This window comes from Notolepis coatsorum (genome assembly GCF_963971535.1).
Source record: "Notolepis coatsorum genome assembly, chromosome: 2".
NCBI lineage: Eukaryota > Metazoa > Chordata > Actinopteri > Aulopiformes > Paralepididae > Notolepis > Notolepis coatsorum.
The window spans coordinates 191,091,427-191,116,640 of NC_140166.1; the positions used below are offsets into that span (position 1 = coordinate 191,091,427).

Genomic DNA, 25,214 nt, shown 5'->3' on the forward strand with positions numbered 1-25,214 from the left:
GCCGTGACAAATAAAACTCTTGTATCTTGTACACAGACATACATAGACAGACACAGACAAACAGACACTCACACAAACACTTCAGATGTCAAATTGCTACCAGCTTGGCCGGTCGTTCATACTAATACAATTGGCAGTATTAGGGGTGGGAAAGCCGGTGGGTGGGGATCGGACGTTGTGGACAGCGACTCCTACAGGTCGGTTGGTGCGCCTGTACAGCAGAATCAGGAAGCAACGGGGGCAGCGTGAGCCTCCCACGCGTTACTCCTCGCCACTGAGAGATCGCGCTGTGCAGGTGAAAAGATGCGACGGCTGCCTCCTCGTGTACCGGAGGGGACACGTGATGCAAGGCTTCGTCCACATTGCAGCCGACCAGTGTGAGGCATGGTCTAACAATGTTCGAGACAGGGGAGGGTAGAATTGGATAATACGAAATTGGGATGGGAGAAAAATAGAAAATGGGGAGAAAAAGTAGATAAAAAAAATAAAATGTCAAATTGGTGTCTAGACAATTACTGTCTTCTTCTGGGAGCTATTCTGTCCTTGGAGTTGTGCTGATTCCTGTGAAAGTGTGGCCCAATGTGGGCTGACAAATACTGCACTTCATCTTACTTTCAATCTATCCGTCTTCCTCTCCCCTTTTGAAGCCACCACTCACACATATGGCATAGCCTACACACAAATACACACACACTGACATACAGAGATAGGAACACAGACATACATACACACACACAAATACACACACACTGACACACAGAGACAGAAACACCTTACACGTGTGTACCTATGGTGTCTATCAAATTTGAATGGATTTAATATGGCACACGTGTGTGACTATAGTGGCGACATAGCGCTTTATACTCACACACACACATGCATGCACACACACACGCACACACACACGCACATACACTTACACACATGCGCCTTCACACACACACTCACATACACTTACACAGATGTCACATGCTGTCACTGCCTGGCTACTCTCTATCTCTCTCTCTCTATCTCTCATTACCAGGCATGGAGTTCAGGTGTGCTGGAGTCATGGGAGCAACTGATTGACGTCTGTGGGCCGATTACGTCAACTATATAGCCCCGCCTCAGATGTCATGATGCTGCCAGATCGTAACTTTGTGTTTACCCAGTCAGTCTTAATTTATTGTGCGCTAGTGAGTGATCTATTCTGTTGTTCTTTAGCCGTGCCTAACCCTGCCTTGTCCTCCTTTCCCGCAGTCCGATACCTGGCTCTTCACCCCGATCTCGTGCTTGGATACCATGTTCTGACCTCCGCCTGCCTGACTATTCTCCTTGCCTTTTCCCGGAACGTATGAGGACCTGAACCCGTGTATGACCCTTCGCCTGTTGGACTACCTTGCCCCTGCCTACTCCCCCTTATTACCTGAGTACCCGTTACATTATCGACCCCAGCCCGTCTGACTACCCTGCCCCACACACTCTCCCTGGACTTTACGAGATACCCCCCTGTGTCACTCGATTCCTGCCTGGATATCTGACTACCCCTTTTCTAAATAAATACACCCGTGCTGGGTTTTAACGAGACCTGTCTGCCTTTCTGTGTCCACATGGGTTCAATACGCTCTGCCCTGACAATTGTGCACGTGCACACGCACGCGCACACACACACACAGTCCCATTCCGGTCCTTGTGTCCTCCACCCCCCTGGTCATTCAGCTCATTGGTGAAAACAGAGAGAGCAACACAGTGGCACGAATCACGCAGCCCAATTATAGCGGCCAGGGAGAGGTGTTGCATTTAACCAGGACACAGACTAGTTCTAATGGCCTGGGTTGACGTGCAGCACACTCTCATTACAGAGGAGGCTCAAAAGGACAGGGAGATGAGGGGGTAGTGACTCCCTTTAAATGTCACTGGCAACATATCCTCACGGTAATCTACAAGCTGGTTTAGACTCAGGTAGGTGGGGGGGGGGGGGGGGGGGGGAGAGAGAGAGAGAGAGAGAGAGAGAGAGAGAGAGAGAGAGAAGGGGGGGGGAAGAGAGAGAGAGAGATAGAGAGGGGGGAGAGAAAGAGAGAGTGTGGTGAGGGGGTTAGATGAAGGGTCTTTTATATGTTATTGGATTTGACACCATAACAGATGCGTGTGTGTGTGTGTGTGTGTGTGTGTGTGTGTGTGTGTGTGTGTGTGTGTGTGTGTGTGTGTGTGTGTGTGTGTGTGTGTGTGTGTGTGTGTGTGTGTGTGTGTGTGTGTGTGTGTGTGTGTGTGTGTGTGTGTGTGTGTGTGTGTGTGAGAGGCGAGTATTAATTGTATTTCTATTAAACAAGGGTCACTTGCTTTCACCAGTCTAGTATTGAGTTTGATCATTTCATTAAGATCAATCTAAATACATTTTTGTAGGAGTTATAGATTGTTAAACACAATCAATACTATCAGGGAACTAGCCTTTTTGGGGATGTTCAATATAATTGTTCCTTACTCCAGAGCTGGTGGCAGTTGGATTCCAGTGTGAAATGTCTGATTCAGCATGCAACAACTTGAATAGAGCCACTGTGATTATTATAATTTTTCTATTTGTAAAAAAAAAAAAAAAAAAAAAAAAAAAAAAAAAAAAAGTGCCTCTCCCATGCAAACCTCTGCCTAATAGGCTAATTAGTAACAAGTAGCTGGAAAACAAATAAACATAATTATCATATCAAATACATTAGCTGTTGCGGGGATGATCGACTCATTTGACAAACACTTTGTTCTTCTGTTCTTCTTGAGGCTCTTTTTTTTCTCCCCACATGCCAATCAGACCCACTTCATCTGGTGGCGCCTCATACACACACCCCTGGCAAGCTCAATTATGCTGCTGTGTCTGAAGGCAATCACACGCTCAACACCCCCCCCCCCCCCCCCCCCCCAAAGAAAAAAAAAGAACCTAGCTGTCCCAGAGGGGAGCGACAGCAATTCATTCGAAACACCTTTTTGAAGCAAGAAGCAATCAAAGTCTGAACAATTACATCCAGCGGATTAAACTGATGACATATTGACTGCACAGACACCCGACCAGTATCCTCACAGAGCTTCAATACAACACACTATATAAGAGCACATAAAGGGGCCGCAACACGCCACTTCTTATAAATAAAACAGAGTCTGAACTCTTTGTTACCGACCATCTGAATCTATCAGATACAAAGTGCAAAACAGAGTGTGCAGCAGGAGCGTTGGCATTCTTCTTTTTTCCGATGGGAGCGGAGGAGGAGGAGGAGGAGGAGGAGGAGTGACTTCATTATCCGGCGACATGTAGACGCATGCCGCTTGGCTTTACCCAACCGATTGTTGTCATGGCAGCATCTTGTCGTGTCAGCTGCAACTCACCTTGAATGAATGGAGAGCTGAGGGACACGTGCACTCCCCCGAGGAGTGTGCACAGGGGCGGAGTGGAAGTGCGTCAGCTCTCAGAGCAGCTGGGGGCACACCCACGGCAACCAGTGTTTGTGTTTGTGTGTGTGTGTGTGTGTGTGTGTGTGTGTGTGCATGTATGAATGAATGTCTGTGTACGTGTGCATGCGCGCGCCTGTGTGTTTGTTGGAACGTGTATAAATGCCTGCTTAGCTAAGAAAATGTCTTAGGTCAATGTTATCACTATAGGGACGGCAATAACAACACCAACTTCATCATTATCATCAACAACAACAACAACAATGACAGCAGAACCAGCCAAGCTGATGTACCATCTCGAAACATCTCTTCAGCTGGCGTCCTGCCAGGCAGGGAGGGTCTTTCAGACACTCCTCTCACTGACTGGTTAAATATACAGTACAGGCCAGTATTAAAACAAAGAGAGCGTCATGCTTTAAAAGGAAATGCCTCCTATATTAAAACCAGGTTTGAACTCTAATTGTATACATTTTATTTACTACAACTGTATCATTGTTGTTTTATTGATTTGTTTGAATGTTTTACTATGATTGTACACTTGTATTATCTCCTGTGAAGAACCTTGAGATTCTGTATTTTAAAGCTATATAAATAGAATGTATTATTTCGTATTATTAACTCATTCAGCGCCGGGGATTAGTCGGGCCCTGTGGTCGCATTGACAAACGTTAAAATATAGGACTGAGTCACCTTGTTTGTAGAGCTATAACTATATTCTATATTATAGCTATGGATACAATACTATGGCCCATTTGACATCACCTATCTTCCGTTCAAGATGCAAAAAAGAAATAATTTCTCCATCCATACATTCCCGTTTTATACCGTGGTGAATATAAGTATGGTTTTAGAGCGGTCTAGGGTGATTCATGAAATCCTGAGTTAAAGCCCTATACGTCGATTCCATTGTACACGTTGCCATGTCTTGCCTGTATACGCTATTATCCCGAAATCAAATCTAGATCATAGCTATTATGTTCCATCATGAATGCATGAAAGGGGGGGGGGGGGGTCCTTTCTGATTATTTGATTGTCAGTAACGGCATTCGCACCAAAAAACGGTTATCAGCCCGATCGGTATGAAAGCATTGCAGGATCAAGCTAAAATTGACGTCAAATCGCCCTTACCTGTGGCCGGGAGTAATCCAAAAAGAATATTCCAATTGTTTGATCGCCATCTGGTATATCCAATGTCCATTTCGTCTACGGCATAATTCACCACAACATATGGATTGGAGATATTTGACGCGATTCGATGGAACCGGGACAACCGTTCGCCTCGCCCAACCTGGGGCCGTCCCACAGAGAAAGATACAAGGGTAGAAAGGGTGCTCGATACCGCCGTCTAGCGTGATGCGGTCGGTATTGCACTTTTACATTATCATGAGGATGCCCCATGTTAACCCTGTGCGCCTGTAATGAATAGAAATATCGAATAAAAGAAATATAGATCAAATAACGAGTATACTCGTGGCAAGTTGTTATTGTTTTATTCCATATTAATAACCAAATCAACATCCCCCATCGACTCTGCAGATCTACCCGCCTCTGTGAAATCGGCGACATGCAATACCGGCCAGATCCTCTTAGGAGCGCCATCGCTCCACTGCAGTATCATTGTGGGCAAATGGGAAACATTTTTCTTTTACTGTCTAGGGGCGTTTCATATTAGCCTGATCCCAAACAAAGGGCCTGCACCGTTGATCACGTTTCGATTAGCAGATTTCAGCCTGGAATGATGGGATTTATGATCGGCCAATGGACATATCGATCTACCAGATGCCGATCGATAAGGGCGAAATGCTGCCGGCTATCACATGGGCTGACGGTAAGACATTATTAACCTAAATTATAGCCGGATTGGAGCTTGTTGTGAAACGCAAGCAATCGATCAGTGAATGTGGCTACTTGCACGGACACTCTATTGCTAATCAATAATACTAATCGGCGTCCCCCCCATTTCATCCATAGATGCTCTGGAATAGTCCGGATGATAAGCAGTTTGTTTTATTTCATTTGAATATATACAACAGAAATGCCGTTCAATATAACGTTAGTAGCCTTTAGCGCCATAACTAGCTTCCCAGAAAATATATGAGACGAAAAGTGCGATAAATCTTATATTCACGGTCGCTATAAAATGACAACCAACGGATGGATTTTTTTTCTTTAAGCCATTATGAAGGGACTGTTTATGCACTCAAGTGACAATGAGAATGGACAGATAGCAATACTACAAAAGTATAGATATAGCTGTACAAAGTCACATCGGTTTGTTGACAAACCTTGGTCCTCCAGCACCATATTAGACGGCGCCGGCCCGGTCCTCAAAGACAAACAGACAAGCATAACACAAACAAATACGGATGGATGGGTCTTGAGGTGGGATTGGAGAATTGTGAGAGACTCTGTGTGACTCTATGTCTTGGGGGAAAGAGTTCCAGAGCCTGGGAAATTCCCTATAGAAGGCTCTGTCCCCAAAATTGTGAATGTTGGATTTAGGGTAGATTTGAGTGACAGAGAGGGTTGATAGAGGGATAGGAGGTCTGTGTGATATGGGGGGCAAGGGCTTTGTAGGTGAGGACCAGAACTGAGTTCAGCTAGAGGCAATACTGTGTGCCTTATGGTATCGAAGGCTGCACTCAGGTCCGTGAGCATGAGATACAATTTTGTTGCATCCAGGCTTTTATTGCAGACAGGCAGGAGTCGATGTGAGAGAGGGGTGGGTTGTGGGAGGATTTGGTGCTGAGGTATATGAGTGTCATCAGCATAGCAGTGGAAGTCCAGGTTGAAATGGCATGGAATCTGACCGAGACGGAGGACGTAAATTATGAAAATGAGTGAGCAGAGTACAAAACCTTGGGGAACACCTTGTGTGATGGTGAATGAAGTGGATGTGAAGTTAAATTAAGTGTGATCTTTTGGAGAGGTAGGAACAGAGTCAGCTGAGTACAGTGCCTTCAATATAGAGGTCTTCAAGTCTAGTGAGCAAGATGTTGTGGCCCATGGTATTGAAGGCTGCACTCGGACAGGAGGGGTTGAATAGGTTATTGTGCATGTTGGTTTGGAGTTGTGTGGAGTTCCAGGGTTTTTGAGAGGAAGGGTAGTGGTTCATTAAGGCAGTGACAGGGTGACAGCTGCAGTTTTGAAGATGGTAGGGACAATTCCATGGGACGGTAAGGGGTTGAAGAGGTCGGTGAGGTAGGGGCATAAGACAGGGAGGCATATCTTTAGCAGGGGGATGGGGAGGGAGTTGAGGAGGTTGTGGGTTTGAATGAGCTGATGAGTTTAGAGATGAGGGAGGGGACAGCTGGAGCAAACAGGGTAAAGAGGGATGGAGAGGAGAGGGCAGGAATAGAGGCTGCTGGGTTAGGCACAGGGAACAGTGATTTATTAATAGGGGTGATTTTGTCTGCAAAACGAATTTAGGAATGAGTTGCGTTGTTCAGAATGAGAGGTGGAGAGGGCGTCGGCATGGGGCTTGAGGAGGAGAATAGGGCTTGGGATTATGGCTGGAGTCATTGATGATGGTGGAGAAATAGGCAGACTTGGCGGCAGTGAGGACATCTTTGTAAACAGAGAGGCGGAGTTTGAAGGCTTCTTGGTGGATAATGAGTGATTATTTCTTGGTGAGTCATTTCATTGTGCGGATCTTAGGTATGAATCAGGACACATTGGTGAGATCATCAGGTGAGGTGAGGGTTGGTTCCAGGGGGAGAGGATTAGAGAGCATGGAAGCTGTGACATAATGATGACAATGATGATGATGATGATGGCGATGATGATGACGATGATGATGACGATGATGATGACGATGATGATGACAATGACGATGATGATGCATGCTTACCAACTGTTTTACCTGTTTTATTGCAACACTACTATCAACGACATCTAAGGAGGGAGATCCCCCCTTGAACGGCCCTTCTAAGGTTTCTCTCCTCCACATTGCCTGTGGTGAATTTTTGCTATTGCTAGGTTTTAGTGAGTTTTCCCTTACCTTCGCGTGGGGTATGTCTGGGAGTGTTGCATTTATTTTAAATGTTTTGGACTTTATGGTGTTTTTGTGTTGTTCTTGATTTATTGTGATGTTTCTTCTTGACTTTGTTTAAAGAAGACATGTCCGGCCCATGGGGACATTAACGTGTGTTGTCGGGCCTTACAAATAAATTAGATTTGATTACTTATTTGGAATGTTAATTATTATTTTTTGATCATTTTTGTATCTGAATGTTTCTTCCATTTCATTGGTTGTTTTATCCATTTGAATTGTTTTATTCATTTGTATTGTTTTATCTTTATCTCCTTTCATGTAGCACTTTGAGATTGTTACAAATATAAAGTTAATATTATAATGTAAAGGTTAAGGAATCATACAAACCTACAATGTCCCTTTTATTGTTTGGGGAACAGCTACTTATCCTGGTTATCAATATGATAGTTATGCACACAATTCTGACTGTCCTATAGGCCCACGAGAACAGACAAAAGAGGTAAAGCCACAAGAATATTTTAGTTCTTAAAAAATGTAGTGTTTCTTTTTTAGTATAACACAGGAATATGAGGACAATGTAGGGTTCTTCCTCTCCTTACAGACATAGCATAAAGCAGTGCAAAATGTGTTTTAGGTCACATTAAAATTGTTTGCATTATTTTGTACCTACAGTCACGACTGTCTTTTCTGTGTTATTTCTTGATGTCCTCCATCCTTGTAGGTGCAGAAGGAGGGGATACAATATAGCTCAGAGTGCGTGTGTGCGTGTGTGTGTGTGTGTGTGTGTGTGTGTGTGTGTGTGTGTGTGTGTGTGTGTGTGTGTGTGTGTGTGTGTGTGTGTGTGTGTGTGTGTGTGTGTGTGTGTGTGTGTGTGTGTGTGTGTGTGTGTGTGTGTGGTGGCGAGGGGATGATGAGGGAAGAGTAGGAAAGGCACGGCAGGTTGCCATGACAACAGCTTTTTTATTTGCGCTTCCTCAATGGCGTTGGTGGAGGAGAGAACGAGAGAGAGAGAGAGAGTGAGTCTGGCAGAGTTATTAGGCAGAGACAGGCTGGTGGGCCAGGGTACATGAACAGGCGGGGGTGGAGGACGGCAGGGAAGAGTTGTACGCCTGCTTGCTTTGTCTAGAACAGAATGTCCTCTTTATCTACGCCCCTCCCTTGTCAGACAACAACTTACTGACAACTTGCCTGCACTCACCCATGAATACCTTATGAACACAGAGTGTCTTATAAGCAGGACGCTGCTGCTCTACGGTAAGAGGTACCATGAGAGGAGAGGGGCAGAAATAGTCACGTGTCCCTTCGCTTCCTCTGTGTGTGCATGTGTGTGTGCGTGTGCTGATGTGTGTGTGTGTGCGCGCATGTACGTGTGTGTGTGCGTGTGTGTGCTTTTGTGTGTGTGTGTGTGCATGTGTGTGTGTGTGTGTGTGTGTGTGTGTGTGTGTGTGTGTGTGTGTGTGTGTGTGTGTGTGTGTGTGTGTGTGTGTGTGTGTGTGTGTGTGTGTGTGTGTGTGTGTGTGTGCATGTGTGAGGCACACATGCATGTGATGACTCACCAACTCATCTCCTCTCCTAATCAGGAGAACATTGAGGAACTTTCCGTGTTCTTCTGAAACTCCTCTCTGCCCCCATTTAGTCTGACACACGCGAGTCTGACGCCCACCCTGGGTACCGGGTAGAGCTGCTGGCCCTGAGGAGCAGTGTACAGTCACTGTGCTTCTGCCACATGCACAGATATAGCTTATGATACACATACAAGGACAAACAAGCACACACACACACACACACACACACACACACACACACAAAGGTACACAATACGGAATATACAAATACATGCACACGCGCACACACGCGCACACACACAAACACACACACCCACACACTGTGATAGACTGTCGATCTGCATTGGTAATGACTCACCCCCTCCACCTGGAGTAGTGCCAAGCCATTCTAGCCTCCACCCCCTTCATCTGGTTGAGCCCTTCACTTCACTCACTCCAGCCTCACTGTGGAAGCATTTCAATCATTCAAATTAGCTGTAATCACAGCCAAAGGCTTAGAGTGGGACCGGTCGTGTGTCACTCTGCATACTTGAGGATACTTAATATATTGATTTTATATTGAGCGTGATGTGAGTGTGCTTTCGGGAAGGTGTGGTGGACGTGGGTGGTGATGGGGGAAATGGGGGGGGGGGGCACACAGGCCTTTTCTACCATATGTATCAAAAAACACAAAGGATGGAAGCACAGGTGAAAGAATAGAATCTGGATGGACAGAATTTTCCATTCAAATCTTCATTCTTGATTGGGCTGCCATCGAGATGTTAGATGATGCTGCATGGGAATCAAAGCTGGTTCAGTCGTGTGTGTGTGTGTGTGTGTGTGTGTGTGTGTGTGTGTGTGTGTGTGTGTGTGTGTGTGTGTGTGTGTGTGTGTGTGTGTGTGTGTGTGTGTGTGTGTGTGTGTGTGTCGAAGGTGTCATTTGAGTGAACATTCCAGTGGCATTTGTGCTAAAATCATAATGAGTAGAATTATCCTAAAAAACGATGTAGGCCTAGGCCTATACAGACTCATACAAACATAATTCCTCTCAATCATCACTTCTGACTTACAAGTGTGTGCTGGTGTCTTTATCTGCAGAAACCCTTCACTCTGCCTGGATTTTCTTATTTTCTTGGGACGTTTTTGGCAGCGAGTGCTGCGAGTGCATGTTATGTACACGTTATGAGCATGTATCCCCTCCCTATTTGCCATTTCCCCACATGGAATGCACTTGATTGGATAAATGTACTGCTAGTGGGCTAGTGGGCGCTGTTCGCTGCTGCCGTTTTCAAAAAGACTAACTAAAAAGTTCACTCAAATATGTTTCTGACGAAGTTTTTAGTGGTATATTTGAAATTATATTGCTGGATCTTGAGTCACATCTGATCTGCAATGGCCACTAGTTGGAGTTTGATGGTGGTACAGCGTTACTCTCAAAAAACACCTACGGGAGACTGCAATTCGAAACTGGCCCCTGTAAATGTCCTAACACAACCCCCTCCAATGAACAGTAAATTACCAAGTATGGTCTTGTCAATATTCCAATGTACAGTTTTGTTTGTACAGTTGTACAGTGTCCCCCACCCACCCCTCCTACCCAACCTCCCCCCCCCCACTCCTACCCAACCCCCCCCCCCCCCCCCCCCCCGCACCCACCCACCCAACCACCTCACAATGTACAGCCCCCCCCCCCCCCTACCCAATCCAATGTACAGTTTCTACGTCAAATGTATATACTCTTTTTTCTGGACTCTTTTTGTATCACAAACAGTACTGTATTTGCAAATCTGGTATGTCATAAATGTATAGATGTAGCAGTACTGTCTATCTGTATGTCATGTATGTCATATATGTTACGATGAATTGAAAATGGGGGACCCTGATGTAAACAAGACGAAAGTCTTTCTCTGGTCTGCATCCCCTTAACAATTGTATGTATTGAGCTGTACTGTACTGTACCCATTCTGCAATCTGTTAATAAAGTTTTCAATCAATCAATCAATCAACTCTACACATTGTTTTGTTGTGGTCTAGTGACATCTAGTGGCTGAAACTACTTAATATGCCTTTAGACATTCCAGCATTTTGAATCTCTTGCATTGTCCACAGAAAACAATGCTCAATCCCTCTGGGGAAAAAAGGATATACTTCTATGGCAACCATGTAGGCTCATAGATAGGCTATAATGCAGAGTTGACCAAAGAGGCTCTTCTAGCTTCATGCTCTGTGGATGAGAGGCTGGTTTCATAATGAGCACTACTTCCCCTTTCAATCTTGCCTGACATGGGACCAGTGGCACCAGCTGTAGTCTTCTTATAATGACAGAAATGATTGGCTTACTAATGGACAGCTTAGCCTTGAGTGTTCAGTCCACGTCACCATTCAGTAGAATCTGGGAAAAACAGGATAAATCTCTCTGCCACCATGGATGAGCTGTAAAAGACAGGATGCATTCAAATCTGTGTGTGTGTGTGCGTGTGTGTGTGTGTGTGTGTGTGTGTGTGTGTGTGTGTGTGTGTGTGTGTGTGTGTGTGTGTGTGTGTGTGTTTCAGAAAGCTCTATGACAGTAATGTTACATAAATCAATAAAAAGGAACTATGAATCCGATGGTCTGATTGTCCTATTGTTGTGGTACAGCCTCTCACAACACATCATATTTGGGTAGCATTTAAGCTAATTCAAATGGATTGGTAGTTTTATATTACCGGCAAGAATATTTTACAAATATATTTGTATAGATAGAAGTAGACGGACAATCACTTTGGACTTTCTGACTGTTTGGACTTTCTGACTGTTTGGACGTTCTGACTGTTTGGCAAAATGTCCAGTGAGGCGGTACCCTAACTGCTGCGCCACGTGTGGAATTTGTCATTTGAGGATAAAACTGAAACACCTCTGAGCACTGGAGCACTCACACACACCCAGCCTCTGCAAAGCCGTAGCAACAGAATAGCAATCAACATCAAACAGGCAGTCAAGTGCAGGACACAGCACAGTCAATGAGCCTCTCTGAGCAGATACGGTACTAGTCTGGGCTTTGTGACATAACCTTAATAAGTTTGCTTACAGCACCCCCATCTGGCTATCATATGGAACTATGGATATGTCAAAGGACTACTGATACAAATAATATAGCTAAAGGTATATCTGTGGTATATCCAGGGGTGTAAAAAGTACCCAGAAATTATACTTACGTGAAAGTATGGGTACCGTCTCAAAATCGTACTCAAGTAAAAGTCAGAGTATCTGGCTAAAAACACACTTGAGTAAAAGTAAAAAAGTTTCTACTTTTAAATGTACTTAAGTACTAAAAAGTTAAAGTAAAAACTTTTTTTCTGACTGTCTATTCTTCTGATAGCAGGTGTTTAATCAAAGATCCCCGCTTTCTAGTCTTGCACAAGGACCAATCAGCATGGGTATGGGCAGGTTCATTTTCCATTGATGGGGATTTGATTGGCTGTTTTTAAATAGTGTGGCTGGAGGATTAATAACGTTAACGTTAGTTCGGCCAGAGAAACAAATATACTAATTCAAATAGTTGGACCTGCGAGATTTGTACTTTGTAGGTCTGCGTTTTAAATGTAAGGAGTAAAAAGTATGTTGTTTTTCTCTGAAATGTAATTGAGTAAAAGTACAAGTATACAAACCTAATAATACTCAATTAAAGTACAAATCCCCCAAAACAGTAGATAAGTATTGTAACGAAGTACAATTACTCAAGTACTTTACACCCCTGGGTATATCACATTGTGGCTGGTGTAATGCATTAGGGGTCAGCCCTATTTCCTTCTTACCAATGACGATGTTGATCAGCACAATACTTTCTCAGCACAATTCATGCAGTTCCTCATACTAGCAAAACACGCTGACTTTGCATAGTTTGTGGCTAACTAGTCAGAGCTAGTATGGGTTAGCATGGATATCAGCATGCTGATAAACATCATCATTGGTGAGTAGGAAATGGGGCTAGGGTTACAAATATCTGATCAATCCCTTTCAAGTATACCGGTAGTTCAAATTCTGTTATAGTAATAAGAGAGTCACCCCAAAGACTACAGACTGGATACTTGGGTCGACAACATTTGAATCCAGGTGCCACGCGTCCCCTCCGGTACTCGAGGAAGCAGCAGTCGCATCTTTTCACCTGCACAGCGCGATCTCTCAGCGTCGGGGGTCTGCGTTTGGAGGGCACGCCGCCCCCGTTGCTTCCTGATTCTGCTGGGCAGGCGCACCAACCGACCTGTAGGAGTCGCTGTCCACAACGTCCGATCCCCACCCATCAGCTTCCCACCCCCTAATACTGCCAATTGTATTAGTATGAACGACCAGCCAAGCGGATAGCAATGCGGAGAGCTGGGCTCGAACCCAGCGTCTCCTGCATTGGTGGTGAGCGCATTGCCCACTGCACCACCTAGCCGCCACATTGTGATTTATTATACTTTATATGTATAGGTCTCTTTTGAAAGGTAACATTTGGAAGTTTCTTACACAATAAAGAATAACTTTGAGTGCTAATGTAATAGAGAAACAGAGGTTTGAACACAAACCTTACTTTTGTGTTGACTTGTTGCCAGACGCCTGTTTTTGGGTTCCAGCTGAGAGGTAGGAGCTGGAAAACACAATGGTTCCATAGCCTGAAGTCTTATAGTCATACAGGTCCAAAGTTTATAAAAATCCCACGGAAAATGAGTAATGTTTTTGTAATGTGTGTACCGCAATAATTCAGTGTTATTATCCAAAATGGCCGTCTGCTTCCATTCATTCAGCAAGTCAAAACAAAGAACTTGTTGGTCTTCTTCTGCCCCCTTCTCGTTGCAATCAGCGCTAGTCTGGGATCGCTTTCAGTGCAGACGCTCCTTGGCTCCAACGGTGGTCAATAATTTTCGCAATCAGCGGTGACTGGTCAGTTCAGGACCGTTTACAACCGGATGTGGTCACTCGTTGGAACGGCTTGTCAAATGGCGCTCACCAGATATTTCGTCTTGTAACTCAAGACCCGAAGCATGCAATAGGTGTGGTGACGATCGAAAGGTGGCAAATTCAACTTTCCAACAATGTATTGAATGATCGGGAGAAACGCAGCCCGGAGCTGACAGATGAGAGCAAAGTGCCGCAACGTTAACACCTTGAGATTTTGACAGCTAGGGGCACGAAGGCCATGTTGGCCGTAGGGGGAGGCAATTTTGGGGCACAATGGTCAGAGCGAGGGGCATCGACGGCCATGGCTGTCATATAATTGCCACCCTGCCCATTGATGAAAGAGGTGGGAGTATCTCTAGAGAAATGGAACTCAATGCCTATCTCTATGATGGGACACATGCATATTATTAAGAAGTAGATACTGCCAAAATTCCTCTTTCAATCGATTCCACTCCCCCTACCAGCCACCTTTTTCGCCATACTAAGGAAGAATATCACATGTTTTATATGCCATATGCACCTGTCATATGAATGGGGAGGGCTTAGATGACCTAACATGAAGCTGTATTATTGGGCAGCCCAATATAGAGCAGCCATGTACTCCTTTTGAACCAATGAGATACCAGCTTGGATATATATAGAAAATAACACACAGGAACTTCCACTGAACTTACATATTTATTCAGCACAAACCAAAATGCTTATAAAACATACACATAATCCACTCCTCAAAGATACTACCGGTATACTAACCTGGCATGAGACACACACCTTTTTGAATAATCTACTACGTTTTCAAAATACACACCGATCTGTGGAAATTATAGTTTCAAACCAGGGAAACAAGATATGGGTTTAAAAATGTTTAATGGATAAGGGAATAAGTCAAATAGAAGATATATACAATGATGGGACCCTATATGGCTGCTGAGGACCTATATTATATGTGGGCTGACCCCTATTAGTCGATTAGTCGACTAATCGGTCGAAAGGAGCCGTAGTCGACTGGCCAACTTCTTAGTCGAAAATATAAAAATATATATATATATATATTTATAATTTTTTTTTTATCATTCTTTCCAAAAGAAAAGAGGCCTAGAAGTGTGGCTAACGCTAATGGCATGCATACCAGAGGCTAACTGCCTACGAAAACAGGCACAGAAGCACTGAAAGAGGATTTCACCCAACTAAATGAACACACTAGACTAGACAAATATCAAGATGTATCCATCAGTGGACCAATTGCTTGCTTTTGCAGAGGACAAGAAGCCTTCAGTCGACTCCTTCAGACATTAAGCACCCCCCACAGCCCAAATGGAAGGATAATTTTTTTTTAACTAAATTAAAAATATATATATTATACTTTTTTTTTTTTTGTCGACCAATAGTCGACCAACAGCACATTTTGGCCAATCATAGTCGACCATCCAAATCCTTAGTCGGGGACAGCCCTACTAAAATTACATCATTTGAATCCCAATATTCCAAATGACTGCATGGTGTATAAAGTTGGTACCCTATTTCATTGTACTGTATGTGGGGATGTGAAAAACCTCAGATTTTCTGGAAAGAGGTTCTAGAACAGATCTCTAAATTGACAGAAACAGTTGTTCCTGTTTGTTGAGGCTCAACTATGTTTACTATATACCCTGAAGATTTTATTGTGAATGTAAAGAAACGCAAACTAATTGATTTCTGTCTACAACAAGCTAAACGGGTGATTGCTTTCAAATGGAAGGAGGTTCAGAGACCTGACTCAGGTCATTGGATCAAGTAGATGTCTAATAGTATGAAAAGTCTGAAAAACGGACATATATAGTAATACAGAGGATTTGTGTAGTATGTGAACACCTTTCATGGAGTTTTTGGGTTTGTTTGTATGTTTTTGTTGTTTTGGGGAGGGCATTTATGTATGTTTGTTTTTTATTTTAATGTCTATTTTTTTTATTTTACATTCAATTATATTTGTATTATTTCATGGGTTTATGTGTCTGTGTTTTGTTTGGAAAACAAAAAATATATTATTGAAAAAGAAAGATTCAAATCTATTGTTATTATACAGCACAGTACATTGCATAATATAAGTTGGCATTTAACCAGAGTGCAAATGTAATAGTAAAGTTAATTAGCAATACACAATGTACAAGTGATTAAAATTGAGTATATAAATAAGTACTACTGAGTAATAATGCTTCAAATCAGATGTATGGCCTATGTACATTTATATGTTATAGTATCATTATGTACAGTGATACAGGTATACAAAAAAACACTATGGTAGTAAGTCATACTATACTACTATCTTTAATAGATAAAGATATAGTATGCAGAACTATATTCAGACAGATGTGGACTGGATCAATATATATATATGGTAAATACTAAATTATGCATATAAATATATATATTTATACAGTATTATTGTATATGGCTATCATACAGGTAGTTATGATTACAGTGTATGGCAGTTGTAGAACTTGTAGACAGTGAAGGCAGTATGAAGGTATATTGAAGATGAAGAATGATATGCCTATTCATAGATGATTATGGGGGTATTTTTTGTCTTTATTTACTTAAATATAAAAAAGAATATTATATATATATAATAATAATGATCATTTTCAATTTTGGCCCCAGATTCTCACAGCAGGCTGGGTATTTTCCTCACTGCCAGCATGTTGCATTACAGCCACCAAGTGGACCAGCAGGGAAGGGCAACCAGGGAACGGATCAGACTGGAGTTATGTCATCCGCACTGAATATCGTTTTTTGGGGGAAACAACTCAGAGAATTAACATGGATTAGACAGCGTTTGTTCATGAACTACAACTTTAGTACAAAACACAGTGAAATCATGCTGAAGACCATCAAGGCCCACAAATAGTCATTGCCTCTGTTTAGGCTTTATGTCACTTGGAGATTCATAAGTGTCAGGTAGGGAAATTAGGAAATATCCTGCAGCTAGGCATGCATACCGGAAAATGGATCCAACGTGACTTTTCACAAACGCTCAATGGTGGCCAGTGTTGGAAAGTAATTGCTTGACTTAACATGATGCACTCACAAAACAAACATTTAAAACAATTAAGCATTCTGCCGACAAAAAACAAGAGGTAATGGCTATTTCTGGGCATTGATGGTCTTCGGTGTGATTTATATCTGTATGTTGTTTATGAACAACACCATCTAATCCTTGTTTGTTTATTCCTATTGAGTTGTTGCCCCCAAAAGAGAGGCGTGGCGAGCAGAATTGTGTGTGGGTGAGGTATGGCCGGTCTGGTAACCTCGTTCAAGGGTACTATGACTATGCTTGCACCTCATGGTACCAAAGCACCTCAAAGGCGCTAAAAACAAAATTACAAACATCTCAAAACAAACTGGTCAGACTACTGCTTGACCTTACTCCTAGAACCCACCTCACCCCTGCACACCTTGACAACCTAGGATGGCTTAGAGTAGACGACAGAGTACAGCAACTTGCAATGGGCCTGGTCTACAAGATACACTACACGACTAAGGTACCCATGTACATGTCAAAATACTTCCCAAAGGTCAGTGAATACCACGATCACAACACCAGAGGGAGCTCCACAAATCATGTTAAACCCAGATTCGGCTCAAACAAGGGATTAAACACGTTTCGCAATTATGCCACATCAATGTGGAACGCCCTACCCACAGCTGTAAAGGAATGTGAATCACTACCCACTTTCAAAACCACTCTCAAAGAGCACCTACGAGAGACTGCAATTCGAAACTGGCCCCTGTAAATGTCCTAAGGCAACCCCCTCCAATGTACAATAAATGTCCTATTAAACCCAATAATACATGATACCCTCTTCTTGGGACCAAGTAAGGTTTAGTCGATAATCCAATGTACAGTTTCCCCCCCCACCCCCCCTACCCAACCCCCCCCCCCCCTACCAACCTCCTCCAATGAACAGTTTCTTCGTCAAATACTCTCTTTTTTAGACTATTCTTGTATCAAAAACAGTACTGTATTTGTAAATCTGGTATGTCATAAATGTATAGATGTAGTACTGTCTATCGTCATGTATGTCATATATGTTATGATGGATTGAAAATGGGGGACCCTGATGTAAACAAGACGAAAGTCTTTCTCTGGTCTGCATCCCCTTAACAATTGTGTGTATTGAGCTGTACTGTATTGTACCCATTCTGCAATCTGTTAATAAAATGTTAAATCAATCAATCAATTTCCCAGTTTTATCTCCTCCGTGAGATAAAGACTGGTAAAGCACTACGGCCGAAAGTGTGAATCGGGTAGAATTTCCGGTGTACTCCGATGTACTTCCCCTGGACGCTGCCTCCGAACCGACCAAACTTTTCCCGAATCCTGTCGGCAAACAAGCTAGAATGTCCCGGACCCGGTCATGTAGTAAATTCTTCAGGCAAAGCCGTTGCAGTGGCTTAAACGAGGAAATATTGTGCACTTCACACGTTTCTAATATTGTTTAGTCGAAACCGGAAAGCCTGTAGCCGGTACTTCCTGTACTTCCGTTTTCACACTTTAGAAGGCATATCTTTACCAGCCTACCGGTCTGATGACATTTGTATTTGGCCACGCCCTCTTCCTAGCTCTAGTCGAGAGCGTTGTTCTACGTTCATCAGACAACAGTGGCCATTTTACCAGCCATCTCGGATCCCACGACGCGAAATCACGAGGTAAATTGCTAAGGTTATTGCTACACAAAACAAATAAACGGTGAGCTGGGCTAACACGCCAGTCAACAAAGGCAACTTTTATATTTATACATAAAAAAATATATATATGTTTAGCTTGGCAGCACACAAAAGCTATCGCCGGCTAACGACGTTAGCGAAATGGATATGCAACCATTGGCTTTAGTGACATGACAGCTACTGGAGTACGTCTGACAGCTGGCTGGTTCCAACATCTTGCGGTGCAAATATGCATTTCTATTGACGATTTTATCAATTTGGAGATCTTACAAAAATACCTTCTTTCGTCTGGGTTCCGTTTCAGATTAATCACCCAAGATGTCTGACGAAGGCAAGCTGTTTGTTGGCGGTTTGTGTTTCGACACCGATGAAGATTCATTGGAAGAGGCTTTTTCCAAGTATGGAACCATTGCCAAAGGTATGCTGCTGCATGAAATATACACGACGTCTCGGTGTTGATTATTAATCAAGAATCACTTAACAATCCTTCGGCTCTTGCTTGGGTATACTTTGACATTAGCCCCCCTGTGTTTTTAGTTGATGTTGTGAGAGATCGCGAGACAAGGAAGTCCAGGGGCTTTGGGTTTGTCACTTTTGAGAGCCCCGACGATGCGAAAGAGGCACTGACCGCCATGAATGGCAGGGTGAGTGGCTCTTTGTTCTTTCAACATTTGTTTTAGGAGTCTCGTCGTCATTGCTCTAATTTAAAATGCATGCACTTGTTTGTGTGGTGATGATGAGCCCCTCTGTGTTTAGGAATTTATGTGAGCAAGAAGCTGTTTAAAAATGCAATATATTTTAAGTTAATTATGTATCATGTTATTCTTGTCCTTCTAGAGTGTTGATGGAAGGACCATCCGTGTGGATGAAGCCGGGAAGCCTGGAGGAAAAGGCGGATTCCGTGGTGGTGGATCGGGGGACCGTGGATTCTCGAGAGGCCGAGGGGGCAGGGGAAGAGGTGGGCGAGGTTATTAGGGAGGTAAGGGCTGGCATTGCAATGTGGTCCATTCCCCATTTGCTCTAAGTCATGCCCTGTATTGTCATTAATATCTCTCCTTTAATGTGCATCATGTACTACTTGGTGTGGTTTTCACAGCAAATGCAACATTTTAACCAGGGATGCACCAATGACTACATTTTATTTGTTTGTACTCCTGATACCAATCTTAGTTTGGGGTTATTACAACAATTATTGAGATAACCTTATTTATTTGTGATTTAAATTATTGTGACAGGAGGGTGATTATTTTTATTTTAACCATCAGGGACTACACCTAAAATCCCATTCACATATACTGATTGGCATTGGTCTCTGCTTTAACAGGTAAAACTAAATAATTTCACTAATGACTACTAAATGCAGAGACTGTAGGAAAGAGGCTACATTTCCTACATGCCATGGTTCGTCTGGTATGGATGTAAACACCCTCAAATGAAATCTAAGGCTGCATTGTTTCTTCACTTGAATAACATATATTGAAATTATTTTATTGGGAAAACCACATTGAGATACAGTATCTCGTTTTCGAGAGGGTCCCACAACATGTTTGCCTTTTGAACATACATCTGCAACCATTTGTCCAACTACAACAAAATGTGGGTCTGCTCTGTATCATATTTGATTATCGGGAAATGTCTCCCAATACCATATTACAGTGTTGCATTGGCGCGTCCCTAATTCAAATGTGTTTGTCGTTTGAAATAATACCACAAAGTGTGTTTGTAGTATAATGAGTAGGGCTTGGCAATTAATCAAGTTTCGATTCCTACGATCATGAAAACAAGATAATTGAGATAAGATGATTATTGTGCCGCATGCCATGTTGTCATGGCAACAAGTGTTGTAAATGCAGCGCACCTTTCCTTCACAGCGGTGCGCTTCCCCTAAAATCGAAATAATCGCGACAGATTTTTGCCATAATCGAGCAGCCCTAATAATGAGATGAATAAACATGCATGGATAATGCCATGGTGACATAAGGCAAAGCTTCCAGTGTTTTTAAACCTTCCCCTCATGCCCCCCCTCCCATGCCCATCTCTCTCCTAGGAGGATATGAACAGAAGAGTTATGGAGACCGCAGCAGCTATGGCGATAAGAGCTACGGTAGTGGCAGGAGCTATGGTGGAGGCAGTGAGGAGAGGAGCTACGGTGGTGGCAGTGGAGGTGGTGGTTACAGAAGCGGTGGAGGTGGCGGTGGATACACCGGAGGCAGAGAGAACAGGTTGGTCCCATGTTTAAATCTCCACTCCATCAATCATATCCTCGGTGCAAAAGTAGATGGGTGTTTGTACATTATCAGGGCTTTCCCCAGCATTTTCAAACAGGACGGTGCTGAGTTGCATCTATGGTTGGGTCCGAGAGGGGGGGGGATTTAAATGTGTGCTTGCATTTCCTTAACTTGAAACATAATTTAAATAAAATGGCAAACACAAGGGTGAGTTCCAAATAAGTTATTTACTTATGTACAGTCAGTGTGTAATTACGGTTGCACAATAGTTCCCAGCGACACGAAAACGCACGCATACACACAGCAGAATAGACTAGAGCAGCGTTTCCCAAACTCTGATTCAGTTTGATTCAGTTTGGCACCACATACTTATGTGAATCTGGGTTTTCTACTCTAGCATACCTGAAAAACAAATACAGAAACAGACTAAATGCTCAGCATGACCTCAGAATAGCACTTTCGAAAACCAAGCCCAGAATAGATCTGCTGGTTGAAAACGTCAACCAGCCACATACCTCTCATTAGATTTCATTGTGCCATAGATGAAATATTATACCCCTTCTAGCATGATGTCAGGTCAGTAGAATTTTTAAATAAGTCTGTACAAATTAATCAGAATGTTGCTCAATGTTGGGGTTTAAGGTTGAGGAACGGATGGAGGGGGTAAGAAATGGAGAGTTGAAAAAGGGGTGAGAAATAGAAAGGAGAGTAGAACATGTTTGTTCATTTAAAAGTGTTACAAAATTGTATGTACATATGTTATGAGGTGGTGAGCAACTTAACATTACACTCTGATTATTGCTGTGATGTACTTTTATAATTAAATAAATACATTTCATATACATTTGAAATTCATGGTTTGTTGTGTTCTTTATCAGTAGTTTATAAATGTATGTTATGGCAATTCATGATGTATTTTTGTAAGTTTGGGTCCCAGGGAAACACCAAATTTCTCTTTTGGGTCTCGAGCTGAAATAGTTTGGGAACCCCTGGACTCTAGAGGACAGAGCAATCACGTATTAGACGGATGATGTGTCTCTTTCTAAGTGCTTGCATGTTATCATAGTGGTGCTGCGCCCCTATACCATTGTTTGGGGGAAAGCCCTAATTATACTGCCTACTGTTGTACCAACTTGAATAGAACACGGTAAACTTTTGAAGAAAGAAATTCTATTTCACAACTGAGCACGTGTACTGGTTTTTGCTTTTCTGGCTGTAGAACGGGTCAGGCAGGTTGAGTGGAATGTGTGGTGGAAGTGCACGTGTCATTTATTTGATGTAAAGAACTGACTTTGAGATACCCGTTGTTTCGATTGAACATTTATTTAAAGGTGCACTGTGTGGTTTTGGCGGCTGGGGTTTTGTTTACATTTGCAGAGCCTGCGATTAGTTTACGAAGATATTTACTATACATGTCACTCTTAGAATAGTTTTTCTTGTCCTTAAATCAAAACGAAACCATTTTGAGGCATCATGAGCCTTGAAGACACTTCGAATATTTGTAAACTAAATAGTTAGTCCTGCCATTGTAGACCAACAAAGTGTGTTCCAGAGACCCGATTTTCCTCTGGGGATAATTTCTTTGTTTTTATTCAAATACATACCATAACATTCTTTCACTTGAGTTTCAAATGTCTCTCAAAATGCATAGTTATTGACAACTTCTCATTTTTTGTTTCAGGAGTCAATATGGAGAACGCTCTGGGGGTTCCTACAGAGACAGCTATGACTCTTACCGTGAGTAACATTGGTTGAGCTTAAATAGGTTCTAACCTAGTTTCCTCTGCATTATTAGAGCCAAGATTAAATGGAAAGTCCTCACTTGCTTTGACTTGCTCAAAATCCCAAACCCATCGCCTTCTTGGATTAATGTTTTAATTACTCGACATCCGCTTAAAGACTCCAGCAACCCATTAGAACCTGACGCAAAATCTGAATTTCAGGCAGTCACAAAAATTGAGACCAAAAGAGCTCTAAAGACCTCCATTTCAAATGAAAAGTCCTGTTTTGTCCCTCGACTCGATGCCTCCCTGTTGAGATGAGAGCATTTTCATAGAGAGCTGTGATTCATAGCATTTAGGATGGAAGCTTTTGAGTGGTCTGTGTGAAATGTCCGAATGCTGCTTCAGTGTCTTTACACTTGTGCCTACTTCTTGTCCTCAGCCCACGAGTAAAAAAAACACAAAACTTCCTGATTGCAAGATCATCACTTCCCCTGGCTGTTTTTTAAAAGATGTTTGAAGACCTTTTTTTTTTTTTGACTTTTTTTCTGGATGGGGTGTGTTCTGTTTGTGTTACATGGCTGTACAGACATTGCAGTGCATTTTTAATCTTTTGTTAAAATGTTTTAAGTGTTTTTCAGTATCCTTTCACCACAAGAGATGGTAGTAAAGAATTATTTAGCATTATGCTTAAAATGGTGTAAGCTTTGGTGCGCAGTAAGGATCCTCCTAACACCTTTTTCCTTCATATTTCACTTTATTTTAATGTGACTGTACACTGGGAGAGGACCCAAAGTTGATTTAAAAAAGAAGGCTTTATTTGATTTTAATCTGTTGTGCTGAATCGCTTGGTGAGATCTGACTGTTCAACACGGCCTGATAGCTTCATCAAATTCAGTTTCTCATGACCATGATGACCAATCTAAGCTGCAAAATATCCATAAGGAATTGGTTTGTAAAAAGCTTTGCTTTTGACCAGAGTCAATTCCTGATCTCTTTCTAACCAATGAAAGTTTCAAAACCTGCTGTTGAAGCTTGACAAGCTGTGATATGCCCTCAAGGTCTACGAGTCCCTTCAGCTCTGTGTTGCATTCCTTGCGTTCAATAAGGATGGAATGCTTACCAGAAGCACTGATATCCAGGAGACTTCCTTGCTTGATGGCTTAAGATTTGTAAATGCCCACTATATAATTAATAATGAATTGGCTGTGACTTGTTAAAGGGGCTAGAGAGAAGAGAAGAAACATTTAAAACCTAGTTATTTTAAAGTATTGCAACCATTAATACCTCTCCCTTATATGTGGCTACATTGTTTTTGAAATACACTGGTCCTGAAGCTTAATGTTAAGTGATTATTAAGTTATTTTAAAATGGAATGAATGGATGCTTTATAAATCCCTCAATGCATCAACTTTATTTTATTTATTTCTAGTTACAAGAGTTTGGCCATTGATTGTCTTATCTATGGCGCAACGCTAGTAACGGGGGTGGGTTCTGTCAAGTAAGCTAAACTATTAGTTTTTTTCCTAGATATTTACCAGGCAAAAGGGGTACGGTAACTGAATGATGACAGTGCTTCCATAAACTACTAACAGCATAGCTCATTAGAATTGTGTTGTTTTTTTCATTGTGTAGTGGCTAATAAAAGTGATTTATAGCCCCTTTTTTTAAAGCAAAGTATTTTTAAAAATGCTAATACATAGTGTGGATTGCAATTGGCAACATATGAACTGATCTTTTAGGGCCATCTTAAAATTGTTACTCCCAAGAAATGTGCTCTTGTTTTGTGTACCAACATTTATTTCTATTTTGTTTATTCTGGCTTCACGAAGCCCTATTAAAAGTACCAGATGGAAAAATGTTCTTTATTTCTTGTGCCTCTAGAATGAAGCAAAGTTACAGTATGAATCTTGATCAGGATATAGAAGGGGGGGGGGGGGGGTGTAACACTAATCTTGGATTTAGCAAAGGAAATATGGCTTTTATTGGGTGGTTAGGTATAGTCTTAGTACACAAGATTGTATCTTTGGGGTTATTTAATTAATTGAAGGCTGTTAAAATGGTTTTCCAAGATGCTAAGGTTAGAATACGAAGCGAGGGTGGGCTGCAGGGATGTGTTGAGTCAGGCTGGGGAATGATATGTCCTTGGTGCTGCTGTTGCTCGTTCTGTCCATAATGATCCATTACGCCCAAGAGCTCAGGCTGCTATCGCTTTGGAAATCATCAAAGTCCTTGGAGAATGAAGTGTTGGGCCTACTGACACGTGAACCTTCTGGTCTCTGGCGAAAGCTGCCCTGTTGGCTAGTACATAATTGGAGATAGGCCAGTAATGTGAGGTAAAACATTTTTGCTCTCCTGTTCGCATCCCTCAAACAGTTCTCATTTTGATGTCCCATCTTATCTCCTACCTACCTCTTTGAACTTTGCCCCCAACCAGTCAATGCTGTCACTTATCCTCTGGCCATAGCTGCTCAATTCCTAAAAAGTGCATGAGATCGTCCAGTAGCACATCCTGTCTTTTTTGGGCTAGTTCTCCATAAATGACACAGGACAAGAGCCTCTAAAAACGACATTGAGCTTTGGAATATTACAGCGTGGAACATTTGCTCTCACAGCCCTAGTGTAAAAGCAAAATATTTGACCCCAAGTGTTGACCCCTCATTTCTGAAACTCACCTTTTAAACATATTTTT

At 42.4% G+C, this 25,214-nt stretch overlaps 1 protein-coding gene across 1 annotated transcript; it reads left to right on the forward strand.

The window, feature by feature from the left end:
* Positions 1-18,480: 18,480 nt before the first annotated feature.
* LOC311223031 (cold-inducible RNA-binding protein A-like) lies at positions 18,481-24,396 on the forward strand. The gene is made up of 7 exons (XM_084307724.1): positions 18,481-18,555; positions 18,878-18,991; positions 19,111-19,217; positions 19,411-19,531; positions 20,621-20,795; positions 22,483-22,538; positions 22,965-24,396. The coding sequence occupies exons 2-7, from the start codon at positions 18,892-18,894 to the stop codon at positions 22,973-22,975; spliced, it is 570 nt and encodes a 189-aa protein (XP_084163850.1). The 5' UTR covers positions 18,481-18,555; positions 18,878-18,891; the 3' UTR covers positions 22,976-24,396.
* The last annotated feature ends 818 nt before the right edge of the window (positions 24,397-25,214 follow it).